We start from the raw sequence: 25,204 nt of genomic DNA, 5'->3' as shown, positions 1-25,204 counted from the left end.
TGCTTAGGGAGGGAAAACAGCCAAAAAAACAAAACAAAACAAAAAAACTTCTGTGTTGTTAATGTCCTATTTTCAAATGAACCAAATGTGGTGATATGAGGTTGGCTACTGTGGCTTATTCAGTCTCAGATATTCTGGGACAGCAGCCAATGATCTCCCCCATCTCTGGCCAGTCTTCATACGTGTTGCTCCTCACATCATTTTGAATGAATTAAACATAACAGAGAAAACATCCATCTGCAAACTAAAAACTAAAATACAAATTTTCATTCACTGAAATGAAACCTAAGTAAAATGTAAACAATTGGATTAAAAACTTAAAAAGATATATCCCAACCTTTTCAAAAGGACTAGCTTCATTTATTCCATAGGCGCCTGTGAATACCCAGCCATCCCTGGGCTTCAGGGATTTGACCAGTGTGCTGCCCAGTGCACTGAATATAGCTCTAATCTCACCGGTCAGCCTGGAAAAGAGACAGCGGCAGTGGAAGTAAGACAGGAATGAATAATTCAACTCTAATGCCAAGTTAATCATGTTGATGGTGTGTGAAGGCTGTCACATTTTTACTTTTGTGTAGGGTCGATGTGTGAGGCCACAAGCACTATATGTCCTCGTTTTAGTGTCTTTAGATAGACAAGTAATTCCTCTGGATCTTGAAGGACAAACAAGTGGTTCTGTACATCAGGATAGTTTTACTTCACATCTTGTTAGATTTAGAACAATTTCACTAAAAGACCTACCTCTAGATTCCAGGATAAAGTTCTTATTTCTTAAAACCTCGCCGGTTGCACCTAAGAAAAGAAGAGTCAATTAATCAAACTGAATTTGATTTGCATATATGAATTATTATTAGGACTTGTATAAACAAAGTCAAATATTTGTAAAGTAAGAAAATTTTAAAATGATTTCAGATTTAAAAAATGTAAATCCTGTAAAAAATGTTAAAATAATTGAACCGTTTGCTAACACAATGTTCAGCCCTTGTCCTGCATTATTTTTAATGCCACCCATGATGCTGTAGAAGAACATTTACCATTAATAACACACTCATTTAGCATTTATACTATTTAAATATATCAAACAAAAATGAAAACTGCCATCATTTATCTCAATAAAACAAAAAAATTGTGCATATTCATCAGTTATACATAAATGAAATGAGTATAAATGATTACTTATAGAGTACTAACATACAGAATGCAGTATAAGTCGCTTTGGATAAAAGCATATGCTAAATGCATAAAAGTAAATGTAATAAACTGAAAGTGTTTTAACCAGGTTTATATATATATATATATATATATATATATATATATATATATATATATATATATATATATATATATTTATCATCAATAAATCAGATTTTTTTTTATTTCATACATTTAAAAAAAACTGGATCTTACTTATTTTGCAGCTATATTTAAACCATGTTCATTGTTTTTAACTTATTAAATGTAATTGTTTTCACAAAGAACAGATTTAGTACTAAACAAATGCATTTATAAAATCATGACAGAAAGTCATTTTGTGGATTTAAAAGTAATCCAAGACTCTTATTCTACAAGCCATACAGCAGATTAGCGTGAGGAACAGACAAAAGATTTGTTGTTATTCATGTAAACATTTAAATATGCAAGCTATATCAAGCTTTGCAAAGTATGGACAAGCAGCAGAAATTTTCAGATGAATCTCTCATTTTGCATTCATATGGATGAGTAAATGATGACAGAATTGTATACAATTAATTCAAATAACCACTGAGTTGTCTGTCATAAATAAGCTACAGGATGTAACAATTCTTACATTGTATTGTTAAAGCAGGTCTTTGCAGCCACCACATTGGCTACACCGCTGTGAATGTGGAAGGGAAAGTAGTTGATAGGGCACCGTTTATGTGGACAGCAACCAAAATGAGGATTAAATAGACCTGTCCAAAACAAGTAAACAGGTTGCCTGAAAAAAAAAATTCAGTACTACAAGCACCCTAATAAGCTCCATCTCCACCTCGTCCACTACTGAACATATAAAATAAACTTACCTATCCTCACAGTCCGTCACAAAATCATTAACTTCATCTGGAATACAAAACAGCCCCAATCTTAGCCTAACTAAAACATAACGGTAATAAAATAGATTTTTTAAATAATGTTACAGATTAAGAAGCTGTCATATTGGATCACCATGTACATTACATAACCGTGTGGCAGCTTCTTGGAGTTTTGACCAGTTAATGGAGAAATACAATATTAATATGATCAGCATAAACATGATCTGAAAAACACAAGTAACATATGCTCAGTATACACACAAATGGTCATACAAATTAATCAGAAAAGCTAAAAAAGGACTATGGTGGTGTGTGAAACCTTACCCAACAGGATCTACCTAAAACAGATGAGATGTTGGTGCATGCAAACTGATTTTTACAGTTGTGTGATGCCCTCTTGTGGCTATCTATGAGAAAAATGCATGCAACCACACAAGGAATATTGAGTTTATCATTTTATTCCTTCTCAGTTACACAAACTGATAGTTTCAGTAGTCAGTACAGTTCAGTCTCAGGTAAGAAAGAGTGAACATGAAAATCTAAAGATACAGAAGACCATCATCAAAAATAATTCCCAGCATGAACGGAGCTCAAAGAAACACAATTATTGGAGCTCTGGACTTCACTGCGCATAATAATTCTCGATCAACATCATCATATTAAAATAGAGGTGAAGTCAAACACCACCATTAGTTAATACCAATACAGCATATGAGTGCAGATTATTGTTCAAAATACACAGAGTTAACAGATTTCAGTAAGGCACTGAAATGCAAACTCTACAGCATTATTACAGTTGTTGAGACCGGTTTACAGTAAAATGCTTATTCAGATGTGCTTCTGGTGTTGGTGGCACTGTTCACAGTATCCAGTGGAAACAACCCTGAGATCATAAAGCTGTTTTACAATCAAGAAAAAGTCAGGCACAATAAATACAATCATTTCAACAGACTTTGGTACAAGTTGCCTTGCATTGAGAAATTCAAGAAAATACTAAACAAGATCTTCAAGGAGTGCAATTAAAAAGGTAGTTCCAGAATTGACCAAGTATTAAGCAATGTGCAAAAGTAACCATAACAGCTCTTTTCATAAGTTATTTGCCTGCAAGTAAATCATAGTAACTTTGATCTCAAATGAGCATCTTCTCCCCACACTTCTTTCATGTAGGGGACTTTATCCTTCCAATCCTGCCAAATTTAACCAGCTAATTTTAACTGGTTTGGTGGATATATCCATGCTGAAAAATGGTTGAAAAGATATAAATATTTCAGAAACTCCTGGTGGTTTTTAAATGACCCATGTAATGCTTTTGGCCATATAATGTCACATCATTAAAAAGGAAGAGAAGCGGCAAGGATAAATTATGCTACATGATTCACTCCAAGAGGTCCTGTGGAAAGAACATCCAGAGTAAGAATAAAAAGTAATTAAGTATATATAAGGCTATTATTACTTATTTTAAAGTGTCATGCATAGGCCGACTAACCTCATCGGAATCATTGTCCTCTTCTCTGGCTGCATTTTGTTCTTCCATTTGTCGCAGCTCTGAGTATCTATATGTTACATTGCTGGAAATAAAAGTCTAAATTTAGTTGTCACTTAGTAGGGACAAATTTGGCAACAAATATGGGTTTAAAATGATTAACTTTCCTATAAACTGTTGCAAACATTTTTTTTCCTGTACAACAGGAATGTAAGGTTATGTTGCACTGTCAAGTAAGCACTTGTTGCACATACCTCTGCAGACAGCAGTATTTCCGGATAATGAAGACAGCAGCTGCTATTGCAACTACAATAACGATCACAACAGACGCGATAACTCCGAAATGGAGTCTTAAACCTGCGAAACAACAGACCGTGGATATTAAATAAATATGCAAACTAATAGAGACGAGACTGGCGCAAGAAACTAGATAACGAACCTGTTGAACATTTTGGTGCTGAGATGGGTTTCTCCAAACTCTCTGACTGTCTGGATTCGCGAAATGACGGAAAGGCGAAGGCGAACTCATTAAAAATACTAAATAAAATCACATTTAGTAACATATTTGAGGAGTGGCTTAACTTGAAGGTCTTTCTCGACATTATAGATGTTTACTTCCTAGTGAGCAGAGCTAGAGAGCTACCTGTCAAATGACGTAAAGGAGTATCTGGTGTATGATTGGCCGATCGTGTGTCAACGCGATGACTTCCGTCAACAGGAAACTGTGGGATCACTTTAAAAAGTGAGATTAATTAAAAACATTAATTATATAGCAGGTGTTCTATAATTTTAGTTATTTTTACATAGTTGTCTAGGAACAACTTATAAATTTGAATAAAAAAGTTTGGAGGAATAATAAACACTGAAATGGATTTAACAATACGATTTTATTCCTTGCTTACTGAAAAAATTTACATATATTATGAGCTCATACAAGCTTGAATGTGAATATATTACTAAAAACCGATATTACATTAGAAACAGTAAAAAATAAAATAAAATAAATAAACTTTTATTCCCAAATTTCCATTACAATTTTTAAATGTTATGAAGGCCAACAAACTTGAACTAATCCATTCATGTAATTGGCAGTATTGAATAACATGGCTGTAGATGTAACTCATCTCGGGATCAGAGCGGTTCATAATATTTCACAGAATATGTATCAAAGTAACAGTTGAGGCAAGAGAAACTCTTCTTCTCCGCTGATGTTGTGCAACACAGACCCTGTGGATGTCACAGAGAAAAAAGTTGAGAGTATATATATATATATATATATATATATATATATATATATATATATATATATATATATATATATATATATATATATATATAGCAATTGTTTTGGGTCTCTAAATTGATTTCAGTGAAATCCATTCAGTAGCTTCTAATAGGCAATTTAACTGAAGGTTTTCATTTCTCATAGAGACAATTTACCCCATAAATTGTTCATAAAATCTTTCAATAACAGTTAATATGTTTTCTAACAAAGACTTTCAAAAAATAACCCTGCCTTTAGAAATACTCAATATCCTGAAAACCCTGATAACTCGCCTACAGAGAGTTTAAGAGTCTTGTCACAGAAATATCACTGTGGGTTTTAGATGAAGAAGGAAAAATCAATCATGAATGTAATTATACCAGTTCTTCTCCGTCCAAGAGAAATCTAGCTCACGATTTATTTTTAGCAACAAAGGGTTGAGAATGAGCCCAGGATGGGGATTTTTCTGGTGTCATACCTCTGGGTGAGACCTTGCCGTGGTCTCCTTTCCCATTTGCCATCTGTTGATTTGGATTAACTATTGGAAGGCTGAGGACATCCATTCATTCTCTACAAGAGGTTTAAACCATATAGTCATTCAGATATAGTGTATAATTAATGTAATTGTTTTAATTGGGAGCCAGGGTTTTAATGGTCCTAAAAATATAAGTTATTCTGCATATGATTTATAGTTTAATTAAACTAAAGCTTCTGGAATCATATGAAACTACATCAAAGCCCATTTTCGAAATTCCTCCTCTGTCACTAACATGTTACCTCTTGTTGTGAATGAAAGACCCCCCTTCTGCATGTCTCTTTCTTTCATATTCTCTCATTTACATGACACTTTTTAAGGCACCATGTGGTGTTGATGGACGGGCTCCCTGGTGAGATGGGAGGGAGGTGGATGATGACCTCCTAGCGAGCTCTGCTGCAGCGGTGACAGCTAGGTGACACATGCAAGCCTCTGAGCACATGCATAACTCCTGCTTGTTCATTGTCCCTGACAACCATGCTTAATTAATCACCGAGGCGTGGCAGTGTGGGCAGCTTCCCTTGACAGGAAAAGTTCTGCGTAGGAAACTAGCCACAGTTATGCTGTGTGTACAAAAACACAGCTCCATAAATGATTTTTTGATCGGTTAATTTATATTTAAAGGTCTACTTATAAACAGTCATGCAGAATCAGTTTACAACTAAAATTAAATGTTTAATTATTGCAGTGTATATTTTCTTTCTTTATTTGCATCTTTCATATACTGCTGCTGCTGCTACTACTACTACTACTATTAATAATGTTACAATAATTTATAATAATTATGTTTATGCAATTCATTAATTACTGATGCTAAAAATACAATAATAATAATTATTGTTTTTAATTGTCATTATCATCATTATATTTTACTACTATTAATAATAATATTTTTTATGATAATACATATTTTATCATCATTATCATGACCATTTGACATAGTTATTATTATTAGTAGTATTGTATAAATATGATATAAACATTTTAACTAGTTATTCATATACTGCTACTACTAATTATTGTTATTATAATTAACCTATATTTTAAATAATCATATTAATGGTGTATATTAAATTATATAAACAATAGTATTAAATGATTATGATTATTAATATATTACTAAAGTTAAAAACTAAGAAAAAAAAAGGAGACAAAAAGAGATACGGTGCTCCATTAGGTAGACAGTCTAAAAGGTTTGTCATGAAATGAATGACAAACAAATCTTTTGAAGGTTGGCATAAGATTTAGTGGAGCACACCACCTGCTCTCTTTTTATGCTTTGATGTTCAAAAGTTCTTTTTAGTATCCTGGAACCATTCGATACAATTGTCAATGGAAACTTCAAAATGTTCAGTGCCCAAGCTATCCCGATCATATTTTCTTACCACTTTTCAGAAGTCCAAATTCTTGAACGTGCATGAGCCTGAGGGGCTGACGAGTGTTCTCTTATGAACTCGCATGATAAAGTTCTGCAATGACTCATTCATGTCTGAGCTCAACACTTAAGATACTGACAGGCTTAGCATAATGGCTTAGAGTTATGCCTCACAGAGGCTAAAAATCCTGTTTTGCTTTTTTTTTTTTTTTTACCTGGGATTAGAGTGAAGAAGAGGGTACATTTCTTTCTGATAGTGCTGGCCTTGATCCACTGGCTAAGCACAGAGAGAAAAAGCACTGTACATTTACAATCTGGTTCGGGGGCCATATCTACCCACTATTAGCTCCAGTCTAGTAGGGAAAAATATAATATGTTCTGGATAACGGCATTCCTTACTGTAAAATAATGATTTAGCGTTTATAGTTTGTAGCAGTGGTTCTTAACCGGTGGGCCATGAATCAAAACGGAGTTGCAGGTCTGTTCTGATAGAGTCTAATATTAAATCTGTTCCATCAACTGAAAAAAAAAAAACAACAAAAAAATTATATATATATGTAGAAGGCCATTCCTCTGATATCTTTCCTCAGTGACGTTATTGTTGTGGATAATGACATTTTTGCTAATTTTTATTTTATTTTTTTATTCAGAATGATTTTTAAAACTATATCTTTGAATATATCTATATAATTACATTTGATTTTTTCCTTTACTTCTGCATGATAAATGATTTGTTACTTGGTCGTCTCATGTAAAATCTGGTTCCTGAGGCACAACTTGAAGCACTTAATGATTGTGCACGTTTTTTTTCTCACCTGATGGGGGCAGTCCTGCTATGTTTTCACAGTCGGTACAGTCCACTTATTTGCAGTTTCTCAGTACCAGGCCACCAGGCATGATTAACAGTTGCAGCATATCTTTCTAATCAACAGACAACAACAGCATCAACAACTGATGGATAGGGTCTGATATTGAAATGCCATGGGTGTTTATTTCACTCTAATTAGTAGGTTTTTATATAAACTGTTTGATTGCCCTTCTTTATAGGAAAACAGTTTTAATATTCTCTCTATTATTTGCCTGCTAGCTACAGTTCGTCCATACAAAGCACCCTGTGCAACTGAGGAGCCTAATAATGAAGAAGGAATTCAGGCCTTCCTGCGCTGCGCTCAAGTGCAGCAATGTGCTTGACTTCTGTAATTATAACTGCCGTAAATGTCTGTGCAGTGTATGTGTGTGTGTGGTTTGAAAGCCCACCAAAGGAATACACTGAGTCCAGTTTGAGGTGTCATCGCTGTGCGTTGCAATAAAAAAAAAAACTTGACAGAAGATAAAATTGTGTTTATTTATGGTGTGGTCTTTTTATATTCGGACTCACAACACCTGGAAAGAACATGCGTTTCATATGGATCAAGTAAGAAATATTTTACTATCCATGTTGAATGCTATATACTTACCAAGGCATTACCATACCATTTATCAAAAATACTGTGACATCTACACTCACCTGTAAAGCCAAAAAAATCTCATTACTTCATCAGTGCTACTTTGTAATAAGACTGATCGTTCTAAGGTATAGCTAATTAGCAAGCAATCAATCAAAGCTTGCAAGCTAATTGGCAACCCCATTAAGGCCAAGACATCAGCAGGAATGGCTGCCTGCTGCTCAGAAATCCACTTATATGAAGTCCTACCTGGATCTATGAGCAACCTTCCAGATAAGCTCAGCAAACTTCACCAGCATCAAAGATTTGTGCCATGTTTAAATGAGGAAAGTAGTGTTTTGGGGCATCCATGATGATCCTGAGTAATTCCCTCATCAAACTCAATTTAAAGTATTTAGTTAATGACCGTTTCAGACCTGTGGTGAGAGTCTGCGGTAGTTGTGCTAAATGCTTAGACCCGTTTTAGTCCAGACATGTTCCCACCTCTAAGAGAACGCTAATGAGTTCTCTTTGATATCCCAGTTGTTCGTAAACAATGAGATGAAATGGAGACTTTGCTGAAGGCTAACGTTTCTCAAGTTTATCAAACAATTCTGTCTTTTTGCTGTTCTAATATTTTTAAGAATGTTTCAGCAGTTTTTTTCCATACAGTTGAAGTCAATTACAATACTGTTCCTCATTGACATTAATTGTATGCTCAACACAGGAAATTTGTGTGGATATTCTTCAAAATATCTTCTTTTGTGTAGCTCTTTCTTGCATGCATCTGTAGTGAAGGTTAGTTTGTGTACATGATTATTTCATTTTCATTTATTTATTTTCTTCTTGCAGAAGAAAGAAATGATTTATATTAAATGAATATTTTTATTTTGGGGTGAATAATCCCTTTCACGTAGTGTTTCAATTGGAGTAGGATTTACTTTAAAACCATTTCTATTTAGAAATTGCTATCAAATTTCACAGTTAATTACAAAACAATGGCAACAAGCACATTTAAACATGAAATGTAGAAGTTAAAAGACAGAAATGGTAGTTTCATGTCAAACATACTCTAATAATCTTTGTTTTATTTACAATGATGTTTTTATTGTCTTTGGAATGTAAACATCACTAATCTGTGTCTATAAAGGACAGATGTACACGACAAAGTAATTTTATTGTAATGAAACTCCTAAGAGCAACCTCTGATCAAAATACATTTTTTGCTTAGTTCAAAACCCCAGAAAATGTTTTATAAATCACAAAGACAAAAGAACACTATGTCCAAGCCATTTGGAAAATTTTGTCATTTGCGATTTCCAAATGCATCAGAGATGCAAGGGCACAAACAACTCCCCTCAATCTGAATGGATTCAGATTAAAATATCCAGCCTGGGGAAGATAAGAACCACACCAGTTCTGAAATTACAATAAGAACAGAGGCCCTAATAAACAAGCCACTCTGCTGGAGTGCACCAATTCAGCTGAAGTATGTGCTTGATTTGATCCCCTCTAACCCTGCATGCTTGCTACGGTTAAAAAACATTTCATCCACATGAACACAAGGCCATGTGATTGGTGTGGGTTCACTCCACTGAACCCAAGTGCTTGTTTATACTATTCTGAATGTCTTTTCTCTATATTACATAAATTATGCTTGCATATTTCTCTCCTGATTCAGATTTGATGACCTTTTGAGGGTTTAGTATATATTTTGAGGGTTGTTTCTCTATCTTACATAAATTATGCTTGCAACTTTGTGCTGATTACTCAAAGGGATTATTCTGTCATCTTTACTCACTTTGATGTTGTTCCAAACCTGCATCAGTTTCTTTCTTCTGCTGAACACATAAGAATTTTGTCTTGATTTTTGCTTGAATGCATATTATTTTAATTACAATTACAATTATTTAATTTTATTTTACCCCTTTGTCTTTCATTGTATAGACAAAGACAATAAGACAATCTTAAAAAAAAAACAGACGAAATCCATACAAGTTTAAAAGGATTTGAGGGTAATTAATTGATAATATAATTTTCTTCTTTTTTTTATCCCTTCAAAAGGTAAACTGGCTCACCTTTTGGAGGCCATAATTCTTCTGTGAAATTTCTCACCAAGATGCTCTGTTGATAGATATCTCCATCAGGCAACGCTCTTCCAGCTTTGGACCGATCCAGTCTGCTCCCTTGTCTTGTATTGGGTGAGAGGCAGTGGGCTGGTGCTATTCGCATGGGTTCATGCCTCTTTGGTCCTTCAGAGACATGCTGGACTGTGGAGGCCTGAGTCTTAATTGGCTCACAAAAGAACTTGGGTAGGACTGTGTATTTTTGAACTGAAGGAGGTGTTGGGGGAGCAGTAATGGAATGGACTGCACATCTCTGAAGGAACTTGGTATGTATTTCATCCTGTGAAGCAAAACGAAGTAAAAAGTGTTAGAATAGTTTGAATGAAAACTACATTTTTTGTAACAAAATGATAGTGTGTAGTGGGTTGTTGTTAGGATTGTTACTAGGAGATAGTTTAGTAGTCTTTATTATATTCTAGTTGCCTTCAATGTAAATCTATGGGATTTAAAAAAAAAAAATAATTTAGTGAAGAGTAGCTCACCCTCATGCTATCCAAGATGTAATACTATAAAATATGTTCTGATGAAGATACAGACTCATCTATATCACTTGCTCACCAAATGGATCCACTACAGAGAATAGGTGCCGTCAAAATGTTTGTCCAAACAGCTGAGGAAAACAATAATCCACACGACAGCAGTCCGTCAATTAATGTCTTGTGAAGTGAAAAGCTGCATGTTTGTACAAAACAGTCCATAATCCATAATAACGTTTCTTTCAGTGAAAGCGTCCATCCTCTGTTGTCTTCTCACACCAAATCCAATGACATTGGTTTAACATAGTTTTCACTTGTAAACAGTGCTTGATCTGTGCACATTTCTCTAGAATATTACATCTAGAATATAATATTTGTATTTTAGATGGAAGTTCTGTAGATTATGGTATTGTGTTATTTTTATCAGCAGTTTATCCTCTCTGATGGCACCCATTCACTGCCAAATAATGTGTTTTCCAGATGATTTCTCCAAATCTGTACTGATGAAGAAACAAACCCATCTACATCTTTGATGGTCTGAAGGTGAGTAAAATCTCAGCATACATTTATTTTCGGGTGAACTACTGCTTTAAGGAACAGTTGTTTTCGTCTCTCTTTCTTTTTCAAATGAACCTCCTTTGCAAGCATCACTAATTATGACATATCAAAATGAATAGCATCACTACGCTTGATCATTTTCTTTCAGCCTGGGCCATTAACACAAGGAAGGAAATCCGTTGATATATCAAAATTCCCCCTAAAACTACAAATATTAAATTTATCAACAAACTTGCGATGGAGTCATAAAGAGAATGATGAAATCTCTTGCAAGGGTCTCGGAGCCACGAACGCCAACGCTGTCACAGATGAAACGCATTAATAGCCACGACGTGAGACAGTCTGGCGCAGGCGGAGTAACATCAGAGTTACCTGTAATTAATCAGGGTGACACTGTGCCCAGAAAGTTGTCTGTCTTTGCTCTGTTTTGGAAAAGATAAGGTCTTTAAACTAGTGAGGCTTTGATCTACACTAATGGTCTTAAACAGCAAGCTTCACACTAATGATGACAACCTCACTTAAAGGGCACGGCCAATCGAGCCATCAGATCAGCCGGAGTTTTTGTCTACTTTCTTTCCACCTTCATATCCCCTGAAGGGACCAGTCTTAATATATCAGCTTTTTTATTTTTTTGATAAAAAAAAAAAAAAAAAGTGTCATCTCTTCTCACAATGTGAAACGCTGACATTCGGTAAACACACATCAGCCTGGCGCTACTCTATATCTATTTATTTGCAACGAATTTATTTAGACTGGTCAGGCTCTCTACGAAACTCAATGTGTTTAGTGGTTATTAAGCTGGGTTGCAGATGAGTTTCAATATGTTACTGCTTCATCCGTCTTCCGATGACAACTCTGTGGCATTAATGAAAGTCATTAGGCGAATATAATCACCTCTGCTTCTAGTGGAAATGATTTACACAGGAGCAAGTTATAGAGGTACAACATAAACATAATGTTCAGAATACTCAAAGCAGTCATTATTTCTTCTTTTTCCCATCTCCCATTAGTAATAAGAAGACAAATGCAGACATCTAGGTTTTTGGAGAATGCAGATCAAAAAAAAAAAAAAAAAATGACATGAAAAGGGAATTTATCTAGGACGGAATGGGAAATAAACAACAGATAAAACTGTCAGAGATATCAATCAAAAATGTCTAATTAAGTGCAGCAGAACATATGTATGCCAAAGATGAGACTGATTTCCCAGGAGGAGATGAAACAGACTGCGAGTAATGAAGGATGTTCCTCTCAGTGGACACAGAACCCAAAAGCATCGTGGAGCTCAATGCAGTCTCATCAAAAATCAACTGAACTGACGAAAACTGAATTCATGGATCTAACTGAATGGCAGGGCCCCTGGGGGCCTCAATCAGGTGGTGTGTGTGTATGTATCATTAACAGATGACTCCACTAGATTTTTCACTAGACTCCACCACGTATTTCCTTGAGAAGGGATCTAGAAAAGAAAACAATGCAGGCAATGTGTTAAGGAGATGGGGAATTGTTGATGATGTTGTGTTTGCATATTTTACAGTACAAGCATCTGTAGCGATAAAGGAGAATTGATTATTTTGACAGGTGTCTCAACAAATGTGTATAATTTGAACAAAACTAAAGGATTAACAAAATGTAAAGTACCTTTGAATATACACTGATTATTTAATTGAACTTTATTTTATTGCTTAACATTTTTGTCGTAAGGACATCTTTTATTTTATTATTTATTTAATTTAATTGTGAGGACAAAGAAGAGATGCATGCTAGTTTGAAACATCAGGGTTAGTAAACAATGAGAAAAATATATTTTATATTTAACTCCTTTAAAAATGCTTTCATTGTTTTATTGTAATGTTTTAAAATATCTTCTTTTTTGCTTTACAAAAGAAAATATATTTTTTTTATGTTGATGACATTGGAAATACTTTTTTTTAATTTTGTGTTTTGTTTAGTTTAGTTTTGTTTTGATGTCATTGAAAATAAAAAACCTTCAATATCACTGTGAACCAACATAGCACACAGAGTTTAGAAGATGGATGAAATCCATTTTCATTAAAATGATTTAAATCAAATGTATTATTGTTATTATTAGTAGTATAAATTAAATGACTGCTAAAAATCCCAACTTAAAAAAAGAAAATAAGGCATCAGCCCTGCCAAAGTGCACTCATTCTTTAAAAAAAGCACAACTGAAAATGAGGTCTGATGGAAATAATGTTGAGAAAACGATTTCTACTTTCTTCAGCTGACTTACTGTTTCAATAAAGATCAATAATAGAAATCTGAATACTAAATATAATGTTGCCTCTTTCATTTTTTATAGTGACACTCATGTTTCTCGCCTGCATTTATTTTAATGAGCATATGCAAATAAATGCAGAAGCACAATCCTTGAAGATTAAGATGAATTCTACTACGCTTGCCAACTGAGGGCGAGAAGGAATTTATAGAATTCATCTAACCTCTTTCATTTGATAACTGCAGCATTATGCTTTAATTACACCAACTTATATTCCTCATGAAATAGTAATACCATCCGACTTATCCAATCTGACAGAAACAATGCATTTTCTCTTAGTGATTTCATACGAAGATCTGACTACAGTAGGACACGACTAAGAGCTTACTTAATTTTGTATGTCTGTTTTGTCCACAATTTAGCTCTAGCTATCTATTGTGCAGCTCTACTAGCCACTTGATAACCAAATATTGTAAACGCTTATACTCCTCTAGTAACATTCTGAATGTCCTCAAATCTGTTAATTAGATGTGAGAAGCAAGCCTCAAGTCAATTTAATCAATCTTTGTCAAATCCATACATTTATTACTGTCTCTGCATGTTAAAGTATGTGTATGTTGTCTGCGTGCCATACCTCTTCACTCTCACTACCGACAAAATCATCCTCCAGACGAGCATCTTTGCGCTTTCCTTCTGTTACCAGCTTGTGACCTTAAGGCCAAAGGTCAAATCCTCAACAGGGTTGCAACTAGCATGATTCCGTCTGGCAGAGTGAGGGCATGAGGAGAAAGTGAAGACTTCCTTTTCGTATTCCTCTTTGCAGAGAGAATTCAGTTTCTGTGTCACAAAGGTCAGCATCATCTGTAGTCAGCAGACGCTCTGGAGGTGAAGCAGCACATGGAGGCTTGAAGGCTGACCCAGATGTACCTGCACTAGAAGCACAATCTGCAGAAATATGACAGGAAGATTTGCAGGTAATATCACCATTTGCTGCCATCTAAAATATGCTGTACTTTGTATATGTTAGTATTTTGTCTTGTTTATAAATGCTGTCTGGCTTTATTTTGAGTGATTGACAAGTCATAGGCCACACATAAAAATGTATAAATATCTGTGTACTGTATAACAAACACAAAGTGGCATTTACAGTATTTTAATGAAATTTTAAAAAATGTTTAATCAACAATTTTACAAAGAAGTTTGAAAAAGTTTTAAAAAAATTAAACACTAATTGTGAAGACAAGTATAATGCACTGAAATTCATATATTTGTGTGTGCCTAAGTATCAAAAATAGTCCCAATACTTTTTAGCAACTATGTTCACCACCATTCAAAAGGCTAGGGGTTAGTCATTTATTTATTTATTTTTAAGAAATTACTAGTGTTATTCATTAAATTACAGTAAAGATGTTTCCATTGTTATTAAAAATTAAGAAATGTTGTTCTTTTGAACTTTCACAGTTTCCACCAAAATATTAAATGGCACGACTGTTTTCAACATCGATAATGTTAAGCAACAAATCAGCATTTAGAATGATTAAAATATGAAATGATTATTTAAATTGTAATATTATTTCACAAAAATACTGTTTTACTGCATTTCGAACTAATACAATTTATGCAGCTTAGGTGAGCAAAAAAGACTTAAAGAAAAAAATCAGACACCAAATCTTTAAATGGGAGTGTATATTTTTTTAAATGTAATTTTTTTTTAACACTAACATTGGCAATAACATAAAAACATTTAAGGAGAGAGATTTTGCTTTTGTTTATTTGCCAAAGTACACCATTTCTGTGAAAAAAGCTCCGTTGAAAAAAAGGCCTGATGGTAATAAGGTTGAGAAAACAACTTCTACTTGTTTCTCTTTCTTCCACTGACTTACTGTTTCTATAAAGATCAATAATGGAGATGTAATTACTAAACATAATGTTTCGTCTTCCATTTTTTACAGCGGCACTCTTGTTCTTTGTCCATGTACATTTTAATGAGCATATGCAAATAAATGCAGAAGCACAATCCTTGAAGACTTAAGATGAATTCTACTACGCTTGCCAACTGAGGGCGAGCAGGAATTTATAGGATTCCAACCTCTCATTTGATAACTGCAGCATTATGCTTTAATTCCGCCTTAAAATATACATAAATGGGGGAGACGCGTTGAAACGATAATTTAAAGATGTAGATGGCAGGAATTTACATCTGCGGTCCAAGGGGAATAACGGAAAAATAACATTAACTTGCTTTGTGTGTGTGTGTGTGTGTGTGTGTGTGTGTGGGTTCAGGAATCGGGGAGAGGGTGGGGGGACTTTCTGGCTTTCCCACTGACACAAAAACAGCATCATTAGTAGATAGGGAGCAATGGTACAGTAAGATCATAATTCAGACGGGGCGATGTGTGCCTGTGGGGTCTGCATGCCCTCCTACTAAAGAGAAGACACCCAGAGAGCAGGGAGCAAAAGACACCGCAGAGACCAAGTGATGAATTTTCTGTGTGAGTGTACAGCGCTTTGATCTACTTCAGCAAAATGCACAGCAGCAAAAAAGTCTAAACCGCTGTGAACTGTGAACCTAAGCTGTACTTTCTCGTACTTAGAGACAAGGACGAAGAGAGGGCATTGTAGACCCAAACAAATTGTTTTGCGCTTTAGATAACTCTGGCTGATGACTGTCATCGTCCACCACTAATCCACAGGGCATTTTGACGACACTACATTTTGCCATAATGTCATGTGAACTATTAGATCAAAGCATTTAGATTAATGTTTTAATATTACAGCAAATATTTTTGTTTTATTGCTCAGTGGTTGCTCTTTTATAGCTCATAAGACTTCTCAACTATGTTTCATTTAAAAGAATAGTTCACCCATAAATGTCAGTTTGCTAAAAAAAACATATGGTCAGCCTCAGGCCATTCAAGATATAGACAGAGTTTGTTTCTTTATTGGAGCAGATTTGAAAAAAAAAAAAAAAGAGCATTTTATCATTTGCTCACCAATCGATCCTTTGCAGTGAATGGGTGCCGTCAGAATGATAGTACAACAACTACAGTATGTGTCTATAAGAAAAAATCCATAATTTGGTGTTTTAACTTTAAACTTCATAATTTATGGCCAAAATACCAGTCCATAATCCATAACAATGCTTCCTCCAGTGGAAAAGTCCATGCTGTTATTCTCCCAGACAGCAAGCAGTTTCGGCCCAGATCTGGCCAGATCATGTTCAAATCCACCCACATTGCTCATAACAGTGCTTAATCTGTGCATATTTCTTTCCTGATTCATGCGAGATTACTTTTTCACTGGACAAAGAAATGTTATGGACAGTGGACACGTATTTTAGCTGGAAGAAACAGTTGGAAGTTAACAAACATCTTAACATCTTAATGATGGAGTTGTTTACTACAAACACTCATCTTTTTGCTTTACAAGATGTTAACTTGTTGTGGATTATTGTCATGCTTGGACTCTCATTCTGACGGCACATATTCATTGCAGATGATCTCTTGGTGAGGAAGTAGTGTAATTATTTTTTTCTTCTTCTTTCATTTCTGTTCCAATGAATAAACAAACTCATTTACATCTTAGGTGTCCCAAAGGTGAGTAATTTTATAGCAAATTTGTATTATTGGTTGAACTGTGCAAAGACTTTCTGAGATCACTTAAGTCTTTTTCACATCACAACCTATACTTCACCCATCTCCATGTTTTTCTCTATTTAGTTTCATTGCTGTCCAGCAAAGATCTCATTTGTGATTTCCTTTCCTATGGGCTGTTTTGAACGGCCTGTGTTTTGTTCTGTTTGTTTTGCTCACATGCATGGATCATAAAGATATTATCGGCTAAACAACTGATTACATATTAAAATGAAATAGGAAAACAGCAACATAATAGCCATGTCAGATAAAGTGATGTAAAGGCTCTATTAAGCTCTTCACAGAGGAGCGTTTCATCTAATTAAAGCATGCACGCTCACAGAGCACCTCTCAAGAGCTGCCTTCTCTCTTGCCATTCTGAGGGGTTTGGCATATTTTGATTCCTGGCACGTTTTTGAACAGCCTTATAATGTAATCACCTTTTCTAATTGCGCACAGTGCAAGTTTGCCTGAACCCAGGAGACTTCTTTTTGACCTACACAGTGTACTTAATGTCCCATTACCACTAATGAACTCTCTTTCCTCTGCTAAAGGGAAGTTCGAGTTAGACCTACTCCGCAGGAAAGGATTGTTAATGTGGAACAACTGCTCATGTTCTCTGTGCCGGCGTCGAGACAGATTCCAGTATCACTCATTTGGAATGTTTGGTTTGCTGGACCTTTGGTCAAATCATTTTTATTTATATAGCGCTTTATACAATAGAGATTGTTTCAAAGCAGCTTCACATACAGATTTAAACAAAAGCAAAAGAATCAATGCCAACTTCATAAAATATGGGAAAACATATACTATAACATGTTAGCAACACATAGTAATTACTCACCTCGCAGAACTGGATTGGTTAATTTGCCTTCTACTGGTAAGTCAGATCCCAGAATGTGAAGTGAAGATAATGCAATTTTTCCTTGAAGCTCAGGTCCCTCTGGGTCCAGGCTAATTTTGCTACTTTCTTCATCTTTGAGAGTACATATAAGACCAAAATAAAATACAATGACTTTGTAGTAGCAGACTTCAAAAGTCAACAAGGAATTAATTTCAAGAGAACTCGTGGCATGAATCTCTAGGGGAAAGTCATCCGTCTGATTATTATTATTATTTTTAAACAAGAGCAAGATTTTGAGGGCTGAAGGCAAAATACATGAAAAGTCCTGTTTTAATCAATATTCAAAAAATAAATAATATAAAAATACAAATTTGTTCAAATGACAGACATAAATCCTATCATTTACTGAATATACTAGCATTCAAAAGTTTGGGGTCAGTATGATTATAAAGAATTTGGATAGATAATTTGATTAAAGGTGACGGTAAAGACCTTTATAATGCTACACAAATTTTATATCTCAAATGAATGCTGTTTTTAAAGAATCTTGAAAATGTATCAGTTTCCATGAAAATTCTAAAAAGCACAATTGCACAGCATTTTAGAATGATTTCTGAAGGATCATGTGACAATAAAAAGACTAGACTAATTGCTGTTAAAAACAATAATTTGCAATAATAATATTAATTCACAATATTATGGTTTTATTGTATTTTTGATCTTTGAAAACACCTGTCGTTTCTAGTAAACAGGCTTGCACAAAACACAAAAACCTAGCTGATATAACCCTATAAAGCCCCATTTATATTTAATATGCAAATTTCTAAGACTTCTGAATTATATAAAAAAATAATACTATAAGTTTTAAATTGTAAGTAATATTTAAAGCTACTGAGCCTTGGTTATAAAACTAAGAATTTAAATATCATCTTAAGAAATATTATTGGGCAAAATAAAGTGATTACTAATATTTACATTCTTTTTATGCAAGTAGTTTGCTATACTCTTAAAAATTTCACTTATTAACAAGTTATCACAATTTTATTTTACTTTTTTGCCATTTAAATAACAGAAAATGTATCTAATTGCACATTTGTGCACACACTTATTTTGTATGAGTTCCATAATCTAACCATATCATCCTATATGGACCAATAAAAGCCTGATCTATGAAATATGATGCTCAAGAAAAAAAGCATACTTGGCGCAAACTTATTTATTTATTTATTTTTAATTATTTTAAAGAGTTTTTTCTAGAGGTTCAAAAAATTGCTCCTTAGGTCCTTAAAATCTTTAGATAGTTAAAAAAATTAGAGGTAAGGTAATACTAAATCAAGAAAGAAAGAAAGAAAGAAAGAAAGAAAGAAAAAGATGGATTGTTTTAGCCCAAGTTAATCCCTGAGTATTCTAACATCTGCCATTCAAGTGAAGTGATGATGTATTAAAACACATAATATTTGTATTTAGACTAACAATATCATGACATCCTTTAGGACAATAGACTGTTTTCATGTTCATAATCCTTGTAATTGTGAGGCCCTTGCCATCTGTTCGTTTGCAATTGGCGTATTTTCAATTGTTATTTAGCGTAATGCTGCAAGAAAAAGCAGCGTTAAGGTCATGGCAATCTGGCAACAAAACACAAAATACTGCCATTTGTCATTTCAATGTAACAGCCAGCTCGGGATCCAAGGCTGTAAGCTTCATCTACACGGTTTCATACACAAGGCCCACGGTGTTTTTATACGCTGTTGCTAGGTGATGAAACAGGGAAAAATGATTAATGTAGAACGAGAGACTGTGGTCTTTTGTTGCAATATTTGTATATGTAGAAACATTTTATATGATCTCATTACAGTCCAACACCTCTCGTCAGTGATTGACCTCTTGTTATATTAATATCTTGCTATATCTACACTATTTGAGTCTTTTTCAAGAATCTAAGAATCTAAGGGTGAGAAGACAGCAGTCTGGCACTGTGATATGAGGCAAACAGATGTCTGGATAAATAAGAACCGTAAGAACAGCTACGAAGGTCTCACTGGGCTGGCAGAGTGGACAGGTATGTGACTAAACAGACATGATTAGAGCTCTCTTGGCAAGAGGTGTTTCTCGTCTCAAACTAACAGACAGCAAATAGCAGGAGAGTTCTGCAGAGGTTCTGACCTTCTGTTTAGCAAAGAACAAAAGGCAAACACACAAAACTTCAAATCTACAAATAGAAACTAAGCAAAGAAGGATTTGTGTTGAACGATAAAGTAACTGACTTGCATCGGAGTTCGCAGATTCACTCTTTAAATCAGACTGTCCAAATGTCTTCATGTTCACCAGCTGGACAACATGCTGAACTTCTTTTGGACTGTTACTTATTTCTAAACATTGAGTAAAATACGAAAAGTAGACGGTTTTCAGGCAGTGAGAAAACAATGTTGTGAAGTTGCTTCACCAAGTAAATACACAGATCTAAGCTAAAATGTCAAAAACAGAATATTAAGGCGAAGCATTTGGCACTTTCCATGAATTGTTTATCCTTTTCAACAAACGGTCAGTGAAAAGACATGCTCAACTTTCAGACATTCAGCCAAGGTCAAACAAAACATTTGAGAAGCTTTTGTGTTTTCTGTGAGATATGCAGTTTTCTGCACCTCTGTTGTGTGAGTTTGAAAATATTTTATGAATGTTTGAATTCAGTTTAACTACAGTATAATTCATTTAATTATTATTATTATTTGTTTAATATATTTTATAATTAACATTAATAAAATGTTTTTAAATACACATTTGTTTATAATTTATGTTATTATTATTATATTGCAAATGTAGCCTAAATGAAGCTAGGGAAAAAGTAGTTTGGGATCAGATGTTGTTTGTCTGTATTTGCAAGCTATAATTTTCACATTGTATCATATAAATATATTTTATGAATTCTATTTTAATTTTTTTACATTAAGAGGAAAATCATGCACTAGCAGGACAAAAAATTTTGGATGCACTAAGCATTAAATTTCTGATCATTAGATAATAGTTTATATAACATATCCAATTATCTTAATAAAATCAGTTTGTGAATGCTCTAATTAAAGTAATGGGACACTAAAGTGAACTCAAAAGTGGGCCACAAAATAGTATCCTTAAAGTTAAGCACAGGATGCATTTTCCCCAAACCTCCATCCACGCAGTCTGCAGGTTCATCCTTCATCGTGAAGATGCGGCGGACCTTACAGCAGGCGGAGATGATGATGCCATCCAGAGACAGCAAGCGAGTCCCTCTGAATATCTCAGATCGATACACAGATCACACCACTGCACACAGACAGTCGTACCTTATCTTACTACCGCAAGAACATTTTTCAGGTCATTTCTGTGGTCATGTTACAAAGTGTCTCACTAAGCTAAGATCAATTGATCTGATGGCTCATTTGCAGATAGTCACAGAGATTGCAGCAGTAGGGACTTACAGTATTGCGTTTGAGGCACATTAGAGGTATTCTCGCTTGCAAAAGGGTTGCTGAGAGCTCTTTGTGCACAGTAGACAGGTAGAGTCTCTTCTTTTATATGCTCTTCGTCAGTGACTCTAGAAGACAGCATTGAAAAGTTAACCAAATTACTTGCTCTGTAAGGCAGATGGAAAGATTTTTAACCATTTTCTCATGTGTGTGTTTGTGTGTGTGTGTGTGTGTGTGTGTGTATGTGTGGGAGTGATATCTGCATGTGTGAAAGTGTGAATTAATTTACCCTCCATGGTAATAAACCTTCTACACTTTCTCTGAATTTCAACTATATCTTAGCAGCACAACAAGATTGTTTTCAGATTGAAAATAGATGTCGGAAGGAACCTGTTAACAATGACACTAAATTTGAAAAGAATTCAAAAGGAAAAAAAAAAGCTGGGACTTACAAAAACTCCCAATGGAACGTTTACCTGTAGAATCAGAAACTTCTGAATCAGACCAACTGTAGGAATGTGAAACAGGAGATTAGATGTGAAAGAGATGCACAGACACATAAAGCATAAATGGTGATTCAACCTGATACTCAGTCTTTAAACGCATCCCTAAGGCAATATGATATTTTTGTTATGAATATGGCTTTGAAGATGTTCAAATAATAACAACAACAAAAATCTATAGGCCTTAACAAAATGGAAAAATGTATTAATCATACATGAATGTTAAATGTCAAATATAAGTGCACTACATTTGATTACATAGATTATATATTAATGAGAGATTAATGAAATATATTATTGAAATTAAAAATATATTTAGTTGTAACCTTGATATAACAAAATATATTTCAAAATGTATTGAAGGAGAAATAAAATACATTTCCAATCTTACAGTAGCCTACATTTAGACTAAATGAAAAATAGGGATGGAATAGCCTACTTGAGATCAAACAAATAAAGCTTTTCTTCAAATTTGAAACATCTGAATGTATTTTCTTGGATAGATATATATGGAGGAATGCTTTTAAAATATATTTAAAATTTTAACATACATTTTCAAAAATAAAAACACATAGGTAGAAGACATATTTACATATATTTGAAATGTTTTAGCAAATCTATTGTTGCTCATTTTTGCTAATTTTAAATATATTTGCAAATATATTTATACTTTTATTATATATTGAACTGGTGGTTTTATTTTTGATTAATGTGAGCCAAAAACATCACAATTAAAAGAACCAAAGACTTAAACTATCTTGCTATCCTTAGGTAACTGCATCTTGTGTGTTTGACTGCTGCCTTCAAGACACAAAGCCCTTCACTTCGTTATCAAACACCTGTTAAAAGAGAAAACAAAATCAATAAAAATGCAGATATGCTTTAAATAATGCTCCTCAGTAGTTATATATCTACCTACAATATCTCATGAATAAATAAATTAAAAAAAACACATACTGCACATACTGTTGTGTTAAAGTTACAAGCTATTTGGGCTGCATTCTTTAGTGTTGTTTGTGATATTGTTCAAATTATTATTTTTATTATTTAAAAAATTGTTTTGCTTTTAGTCATATCATCTTTCAAGTAATGGGAATGTAAAAAGAGAACCATAGTTATATCTGAGATTATTTTTATAGGGTAGATTCAGCTATACAAACTGTCTCTAAGAATCTGTATTCCTTTTTACGCCAGTGAATACTGTTTCTAGTTTTTCAGCATTAATATAAAGGTTTTTCTTTTATTCTTACGTTTATTTCTGAAGGCCATCTTCTTTATGACATGCTTTATAGAGTTTTGTATAAAAAAAAAAATAATAAAAAAAAAAGTTTCACCATTATTGCCCAGTAAATAAAAATAATGTTCAGTGAACATGCTGAATTTGTGACAACATGCCCCATTAGTGCGGCATGTTGTGACACTGAGGTAAGTTGTCAAATGGGAGGCCTGTTAAAGTTGTTAAATTGCCAAAGTCTTTTAAACTAAATTTAGAAAAAGAAAGAAAAAAAAAACTAGTATGAAACACAGCGAAATATGACGGTATTGAAATTTATATTGGATTATACATTGAATATTTTTTCTAAGACCAATTAAAAACAACCTTTATTATTATGGTAAAATCTGTCAATACTGAAACATACTTTAAAGATTTCCTGCCATATAGTTTCCATTTCCTTGTGCGCTTAAGATGTTAACCTTGAAACCACACACACACATACACGCACACACACACACACACACACACAATGAGAAACACTGAAAAGAACTGCAGATACTTAGCAAATCTTAAATGCTTACTGTACCTGACAATCATTCCTGAACATTCTTCCAAACGACTGGGATATGAAAAAGACTGATAAATGAAGGCTGCTTTATTTTCAAATTCCACTGCTGCACAATACTGGTAGCCTAACTGTACAACTTGTTTTTATAATATTAACTAACAGACTAGTGCAAAACATATTTTAACCACGTTCACCGGCAGCTAAATGAAAATCTAAAAGTCTCAATCCATTTAGTAATTTTAGAGCTCTTTATTAATTAAAAACACCCATGTTGTTTAGCTGATTAGTTAACACCAAACTATTATTGCATATAATTGCTATGTGTAGTTTTATTAATATATTGTTCTAAGTATGAGTGGCTATCTATCTATCTATATATCTATCTATCTATCTATGCGAGAGGATAAATAAGGCTTCAAAAATAGTCCTGTTTTGTTGCTGACTGTCTGTTGGACTAATAAAACATACTCTGATGAGTGAACTGAACATTTTTGTAATTGAATCTTAAATGTAAATTCTAATTAGATATCCTTTGGGGCATGATATTTTAGAATTAGATTTGTTATTGCATATACCACACCCCATATGCAGTACAGTATGTAATAATATTGTTATTATAATTTTTTACTTCCTAAAAGTATGTCCCATTATACTGAATGTTTACCATGTTCATGTGCTATAGTATAGTATAGTAACTTGATATTACTGTGCCAATTGTTAATTAACTTGATTTTAACTGAACTACTCTATGTCATGGTTAAAAATGCCTCTCTTCACTCATGCAGAATGTCTTAATATTGTAGGCACAGAAAGCAGACTAGTGCATTTTGAATGACAGTGCAATTGCATGTGTTAGAAATAACATCTTCCTCAAAGTCTTGCAACACCTTAGACCCACTGCTTTAAGTGCATTGTGAATCATTCATCACTGTTGAATGGTGAATGTCAAATGCATGCGTTTTTGTAAGTCAGAGTTTAAACTTTCAGTATTTTTCCCCTGTGACTCTGGAGATCGGCATCAACAGAGAATTAGTATTCATTGTGCAATGTGCAAAAAAATGAAATATTATCTGCCGAGTTCCTATCCGTGACAATTTGGAGAGTAGCGTGTCTTGCATTTGTGTGTGACAAATGTTTAAATACTTTGAGCAGATGGTGGGTCTTTACATGCATTTCAATACTAATGATGCAGCAACTGCAAACTGCTCCCCAAATTGGATTTTGGAAGGTTTTTAATAAGTCTATTACTAAGCAATGTAAATTAAGTTCATTGTCACTGAAGGTCAAACATGTAATTTAATGGTAGCTTGGAACATATCTGAATAGACACAATCATACAATAAATAAGCTAGCGACACTATTCAAAACTACAAAGGGTACCAATTCATAATGAATGCAGGCAATCTGTTGCATATATAAAATTATGACCCAGTTTTCTGTAATTCCCTCAGTTATAGGTGACTG

General features: G+C 34.0%; 1 protein-coding gene, 1 long non-coding RNA gene and 1 pseudogene across 2 annotated transcripts; all 3 read right to left on the bottom strand.

Moving 5' to 3' along the window:
• Positions 1-115: 115 nt before the first annotated feature.
• On the bottom strand, positions 116-2,193 carry LOC113089116 (protein FAM3D-like). Its single transcript, XM_026255926.1, has 8 exons — positions 2,157-2,193; positions 2,043-2,079; positions 1,808-1,957; positions 958-1,016; positions 742-792; positions 569-653; positions 337-464; positions 116-210 (listed from the first exon to the last, which is right to left on the bottom strand). Exons 1-8 carry the CDS (start codon positions 2,191-2,193, stop codon positions 116-118), a joined length of 642 nt encoding a protein of 213 aa, XP_026111711.1.
• Positions 2,194-3,276: 1,083 nt separating this feature from the next.
• Positions 3,277-3,910, bottom strand: LOC113088929 (uncharacterized). The gene is made up of 3 exons (XR_003286296.1): positions 3,789-3,910; positions 3,538-3,619; positions 3,277-3,441 (listed from the first exon to the last, which is right to left on the bottom strand). It is a non-coding gene; the product is annotated as an uncharacterized LOC113088929 (long non-coding RNA).
• A 755-nt stretch (positions 3,911-4,665) lies between these two features.
• Positions 4,666-21,552, bottom strand: LOC113089100 (uncharacterized protein C3orf67 homolog; annotated as a pseudogene).
• Between the last annotated feature and the right edge of the window lie 3,652 nt (positions 21,553-25,204).

The sequence above is a fragment of the Carassius auratus genome, chromosome 6, assembly GCF_003368295.1.
Source record: "Carassius auratus strain Wakin chromosome 6, ASM336829v1, whole genome shotgun sequence".
Lineage (NCBI taxonomy): Eukaryota > Metazoa > Chordata > Actinopteri > Cypriniformes > Cyprinidae > Carassius > Carassius auratus.
The sequence above is the reverse complement of the archived record's forward strand: the minus strand, read 5'-3'. Positions and strand labels throughout refer to the sequence as shown.

Excerpts from the sequence above, each read along its gene's own strand:
- LOC113089116 (XM_026255926.1), bottom strand. The coding sequence starts at position 2,193 with ATGTACATGGTGATCCAATATGACAGCTTCTTAATCT. Across the intron at positions 2,080-2,156 it reads ATATGACAGCTTCTTAATCT|ATGAAGTTAATGATTTTGTG; the intron begins GTAACATTATTT and ends TTTGTATTCCAG. Across the intron at positions 1,958-2,042 it reads GTGACGGACTGTGAGGATAG|GCAACCTGTTTACTTGTTTT; the intron begins GTAAGTTTATTT and ends TTTTTTTTTCAG.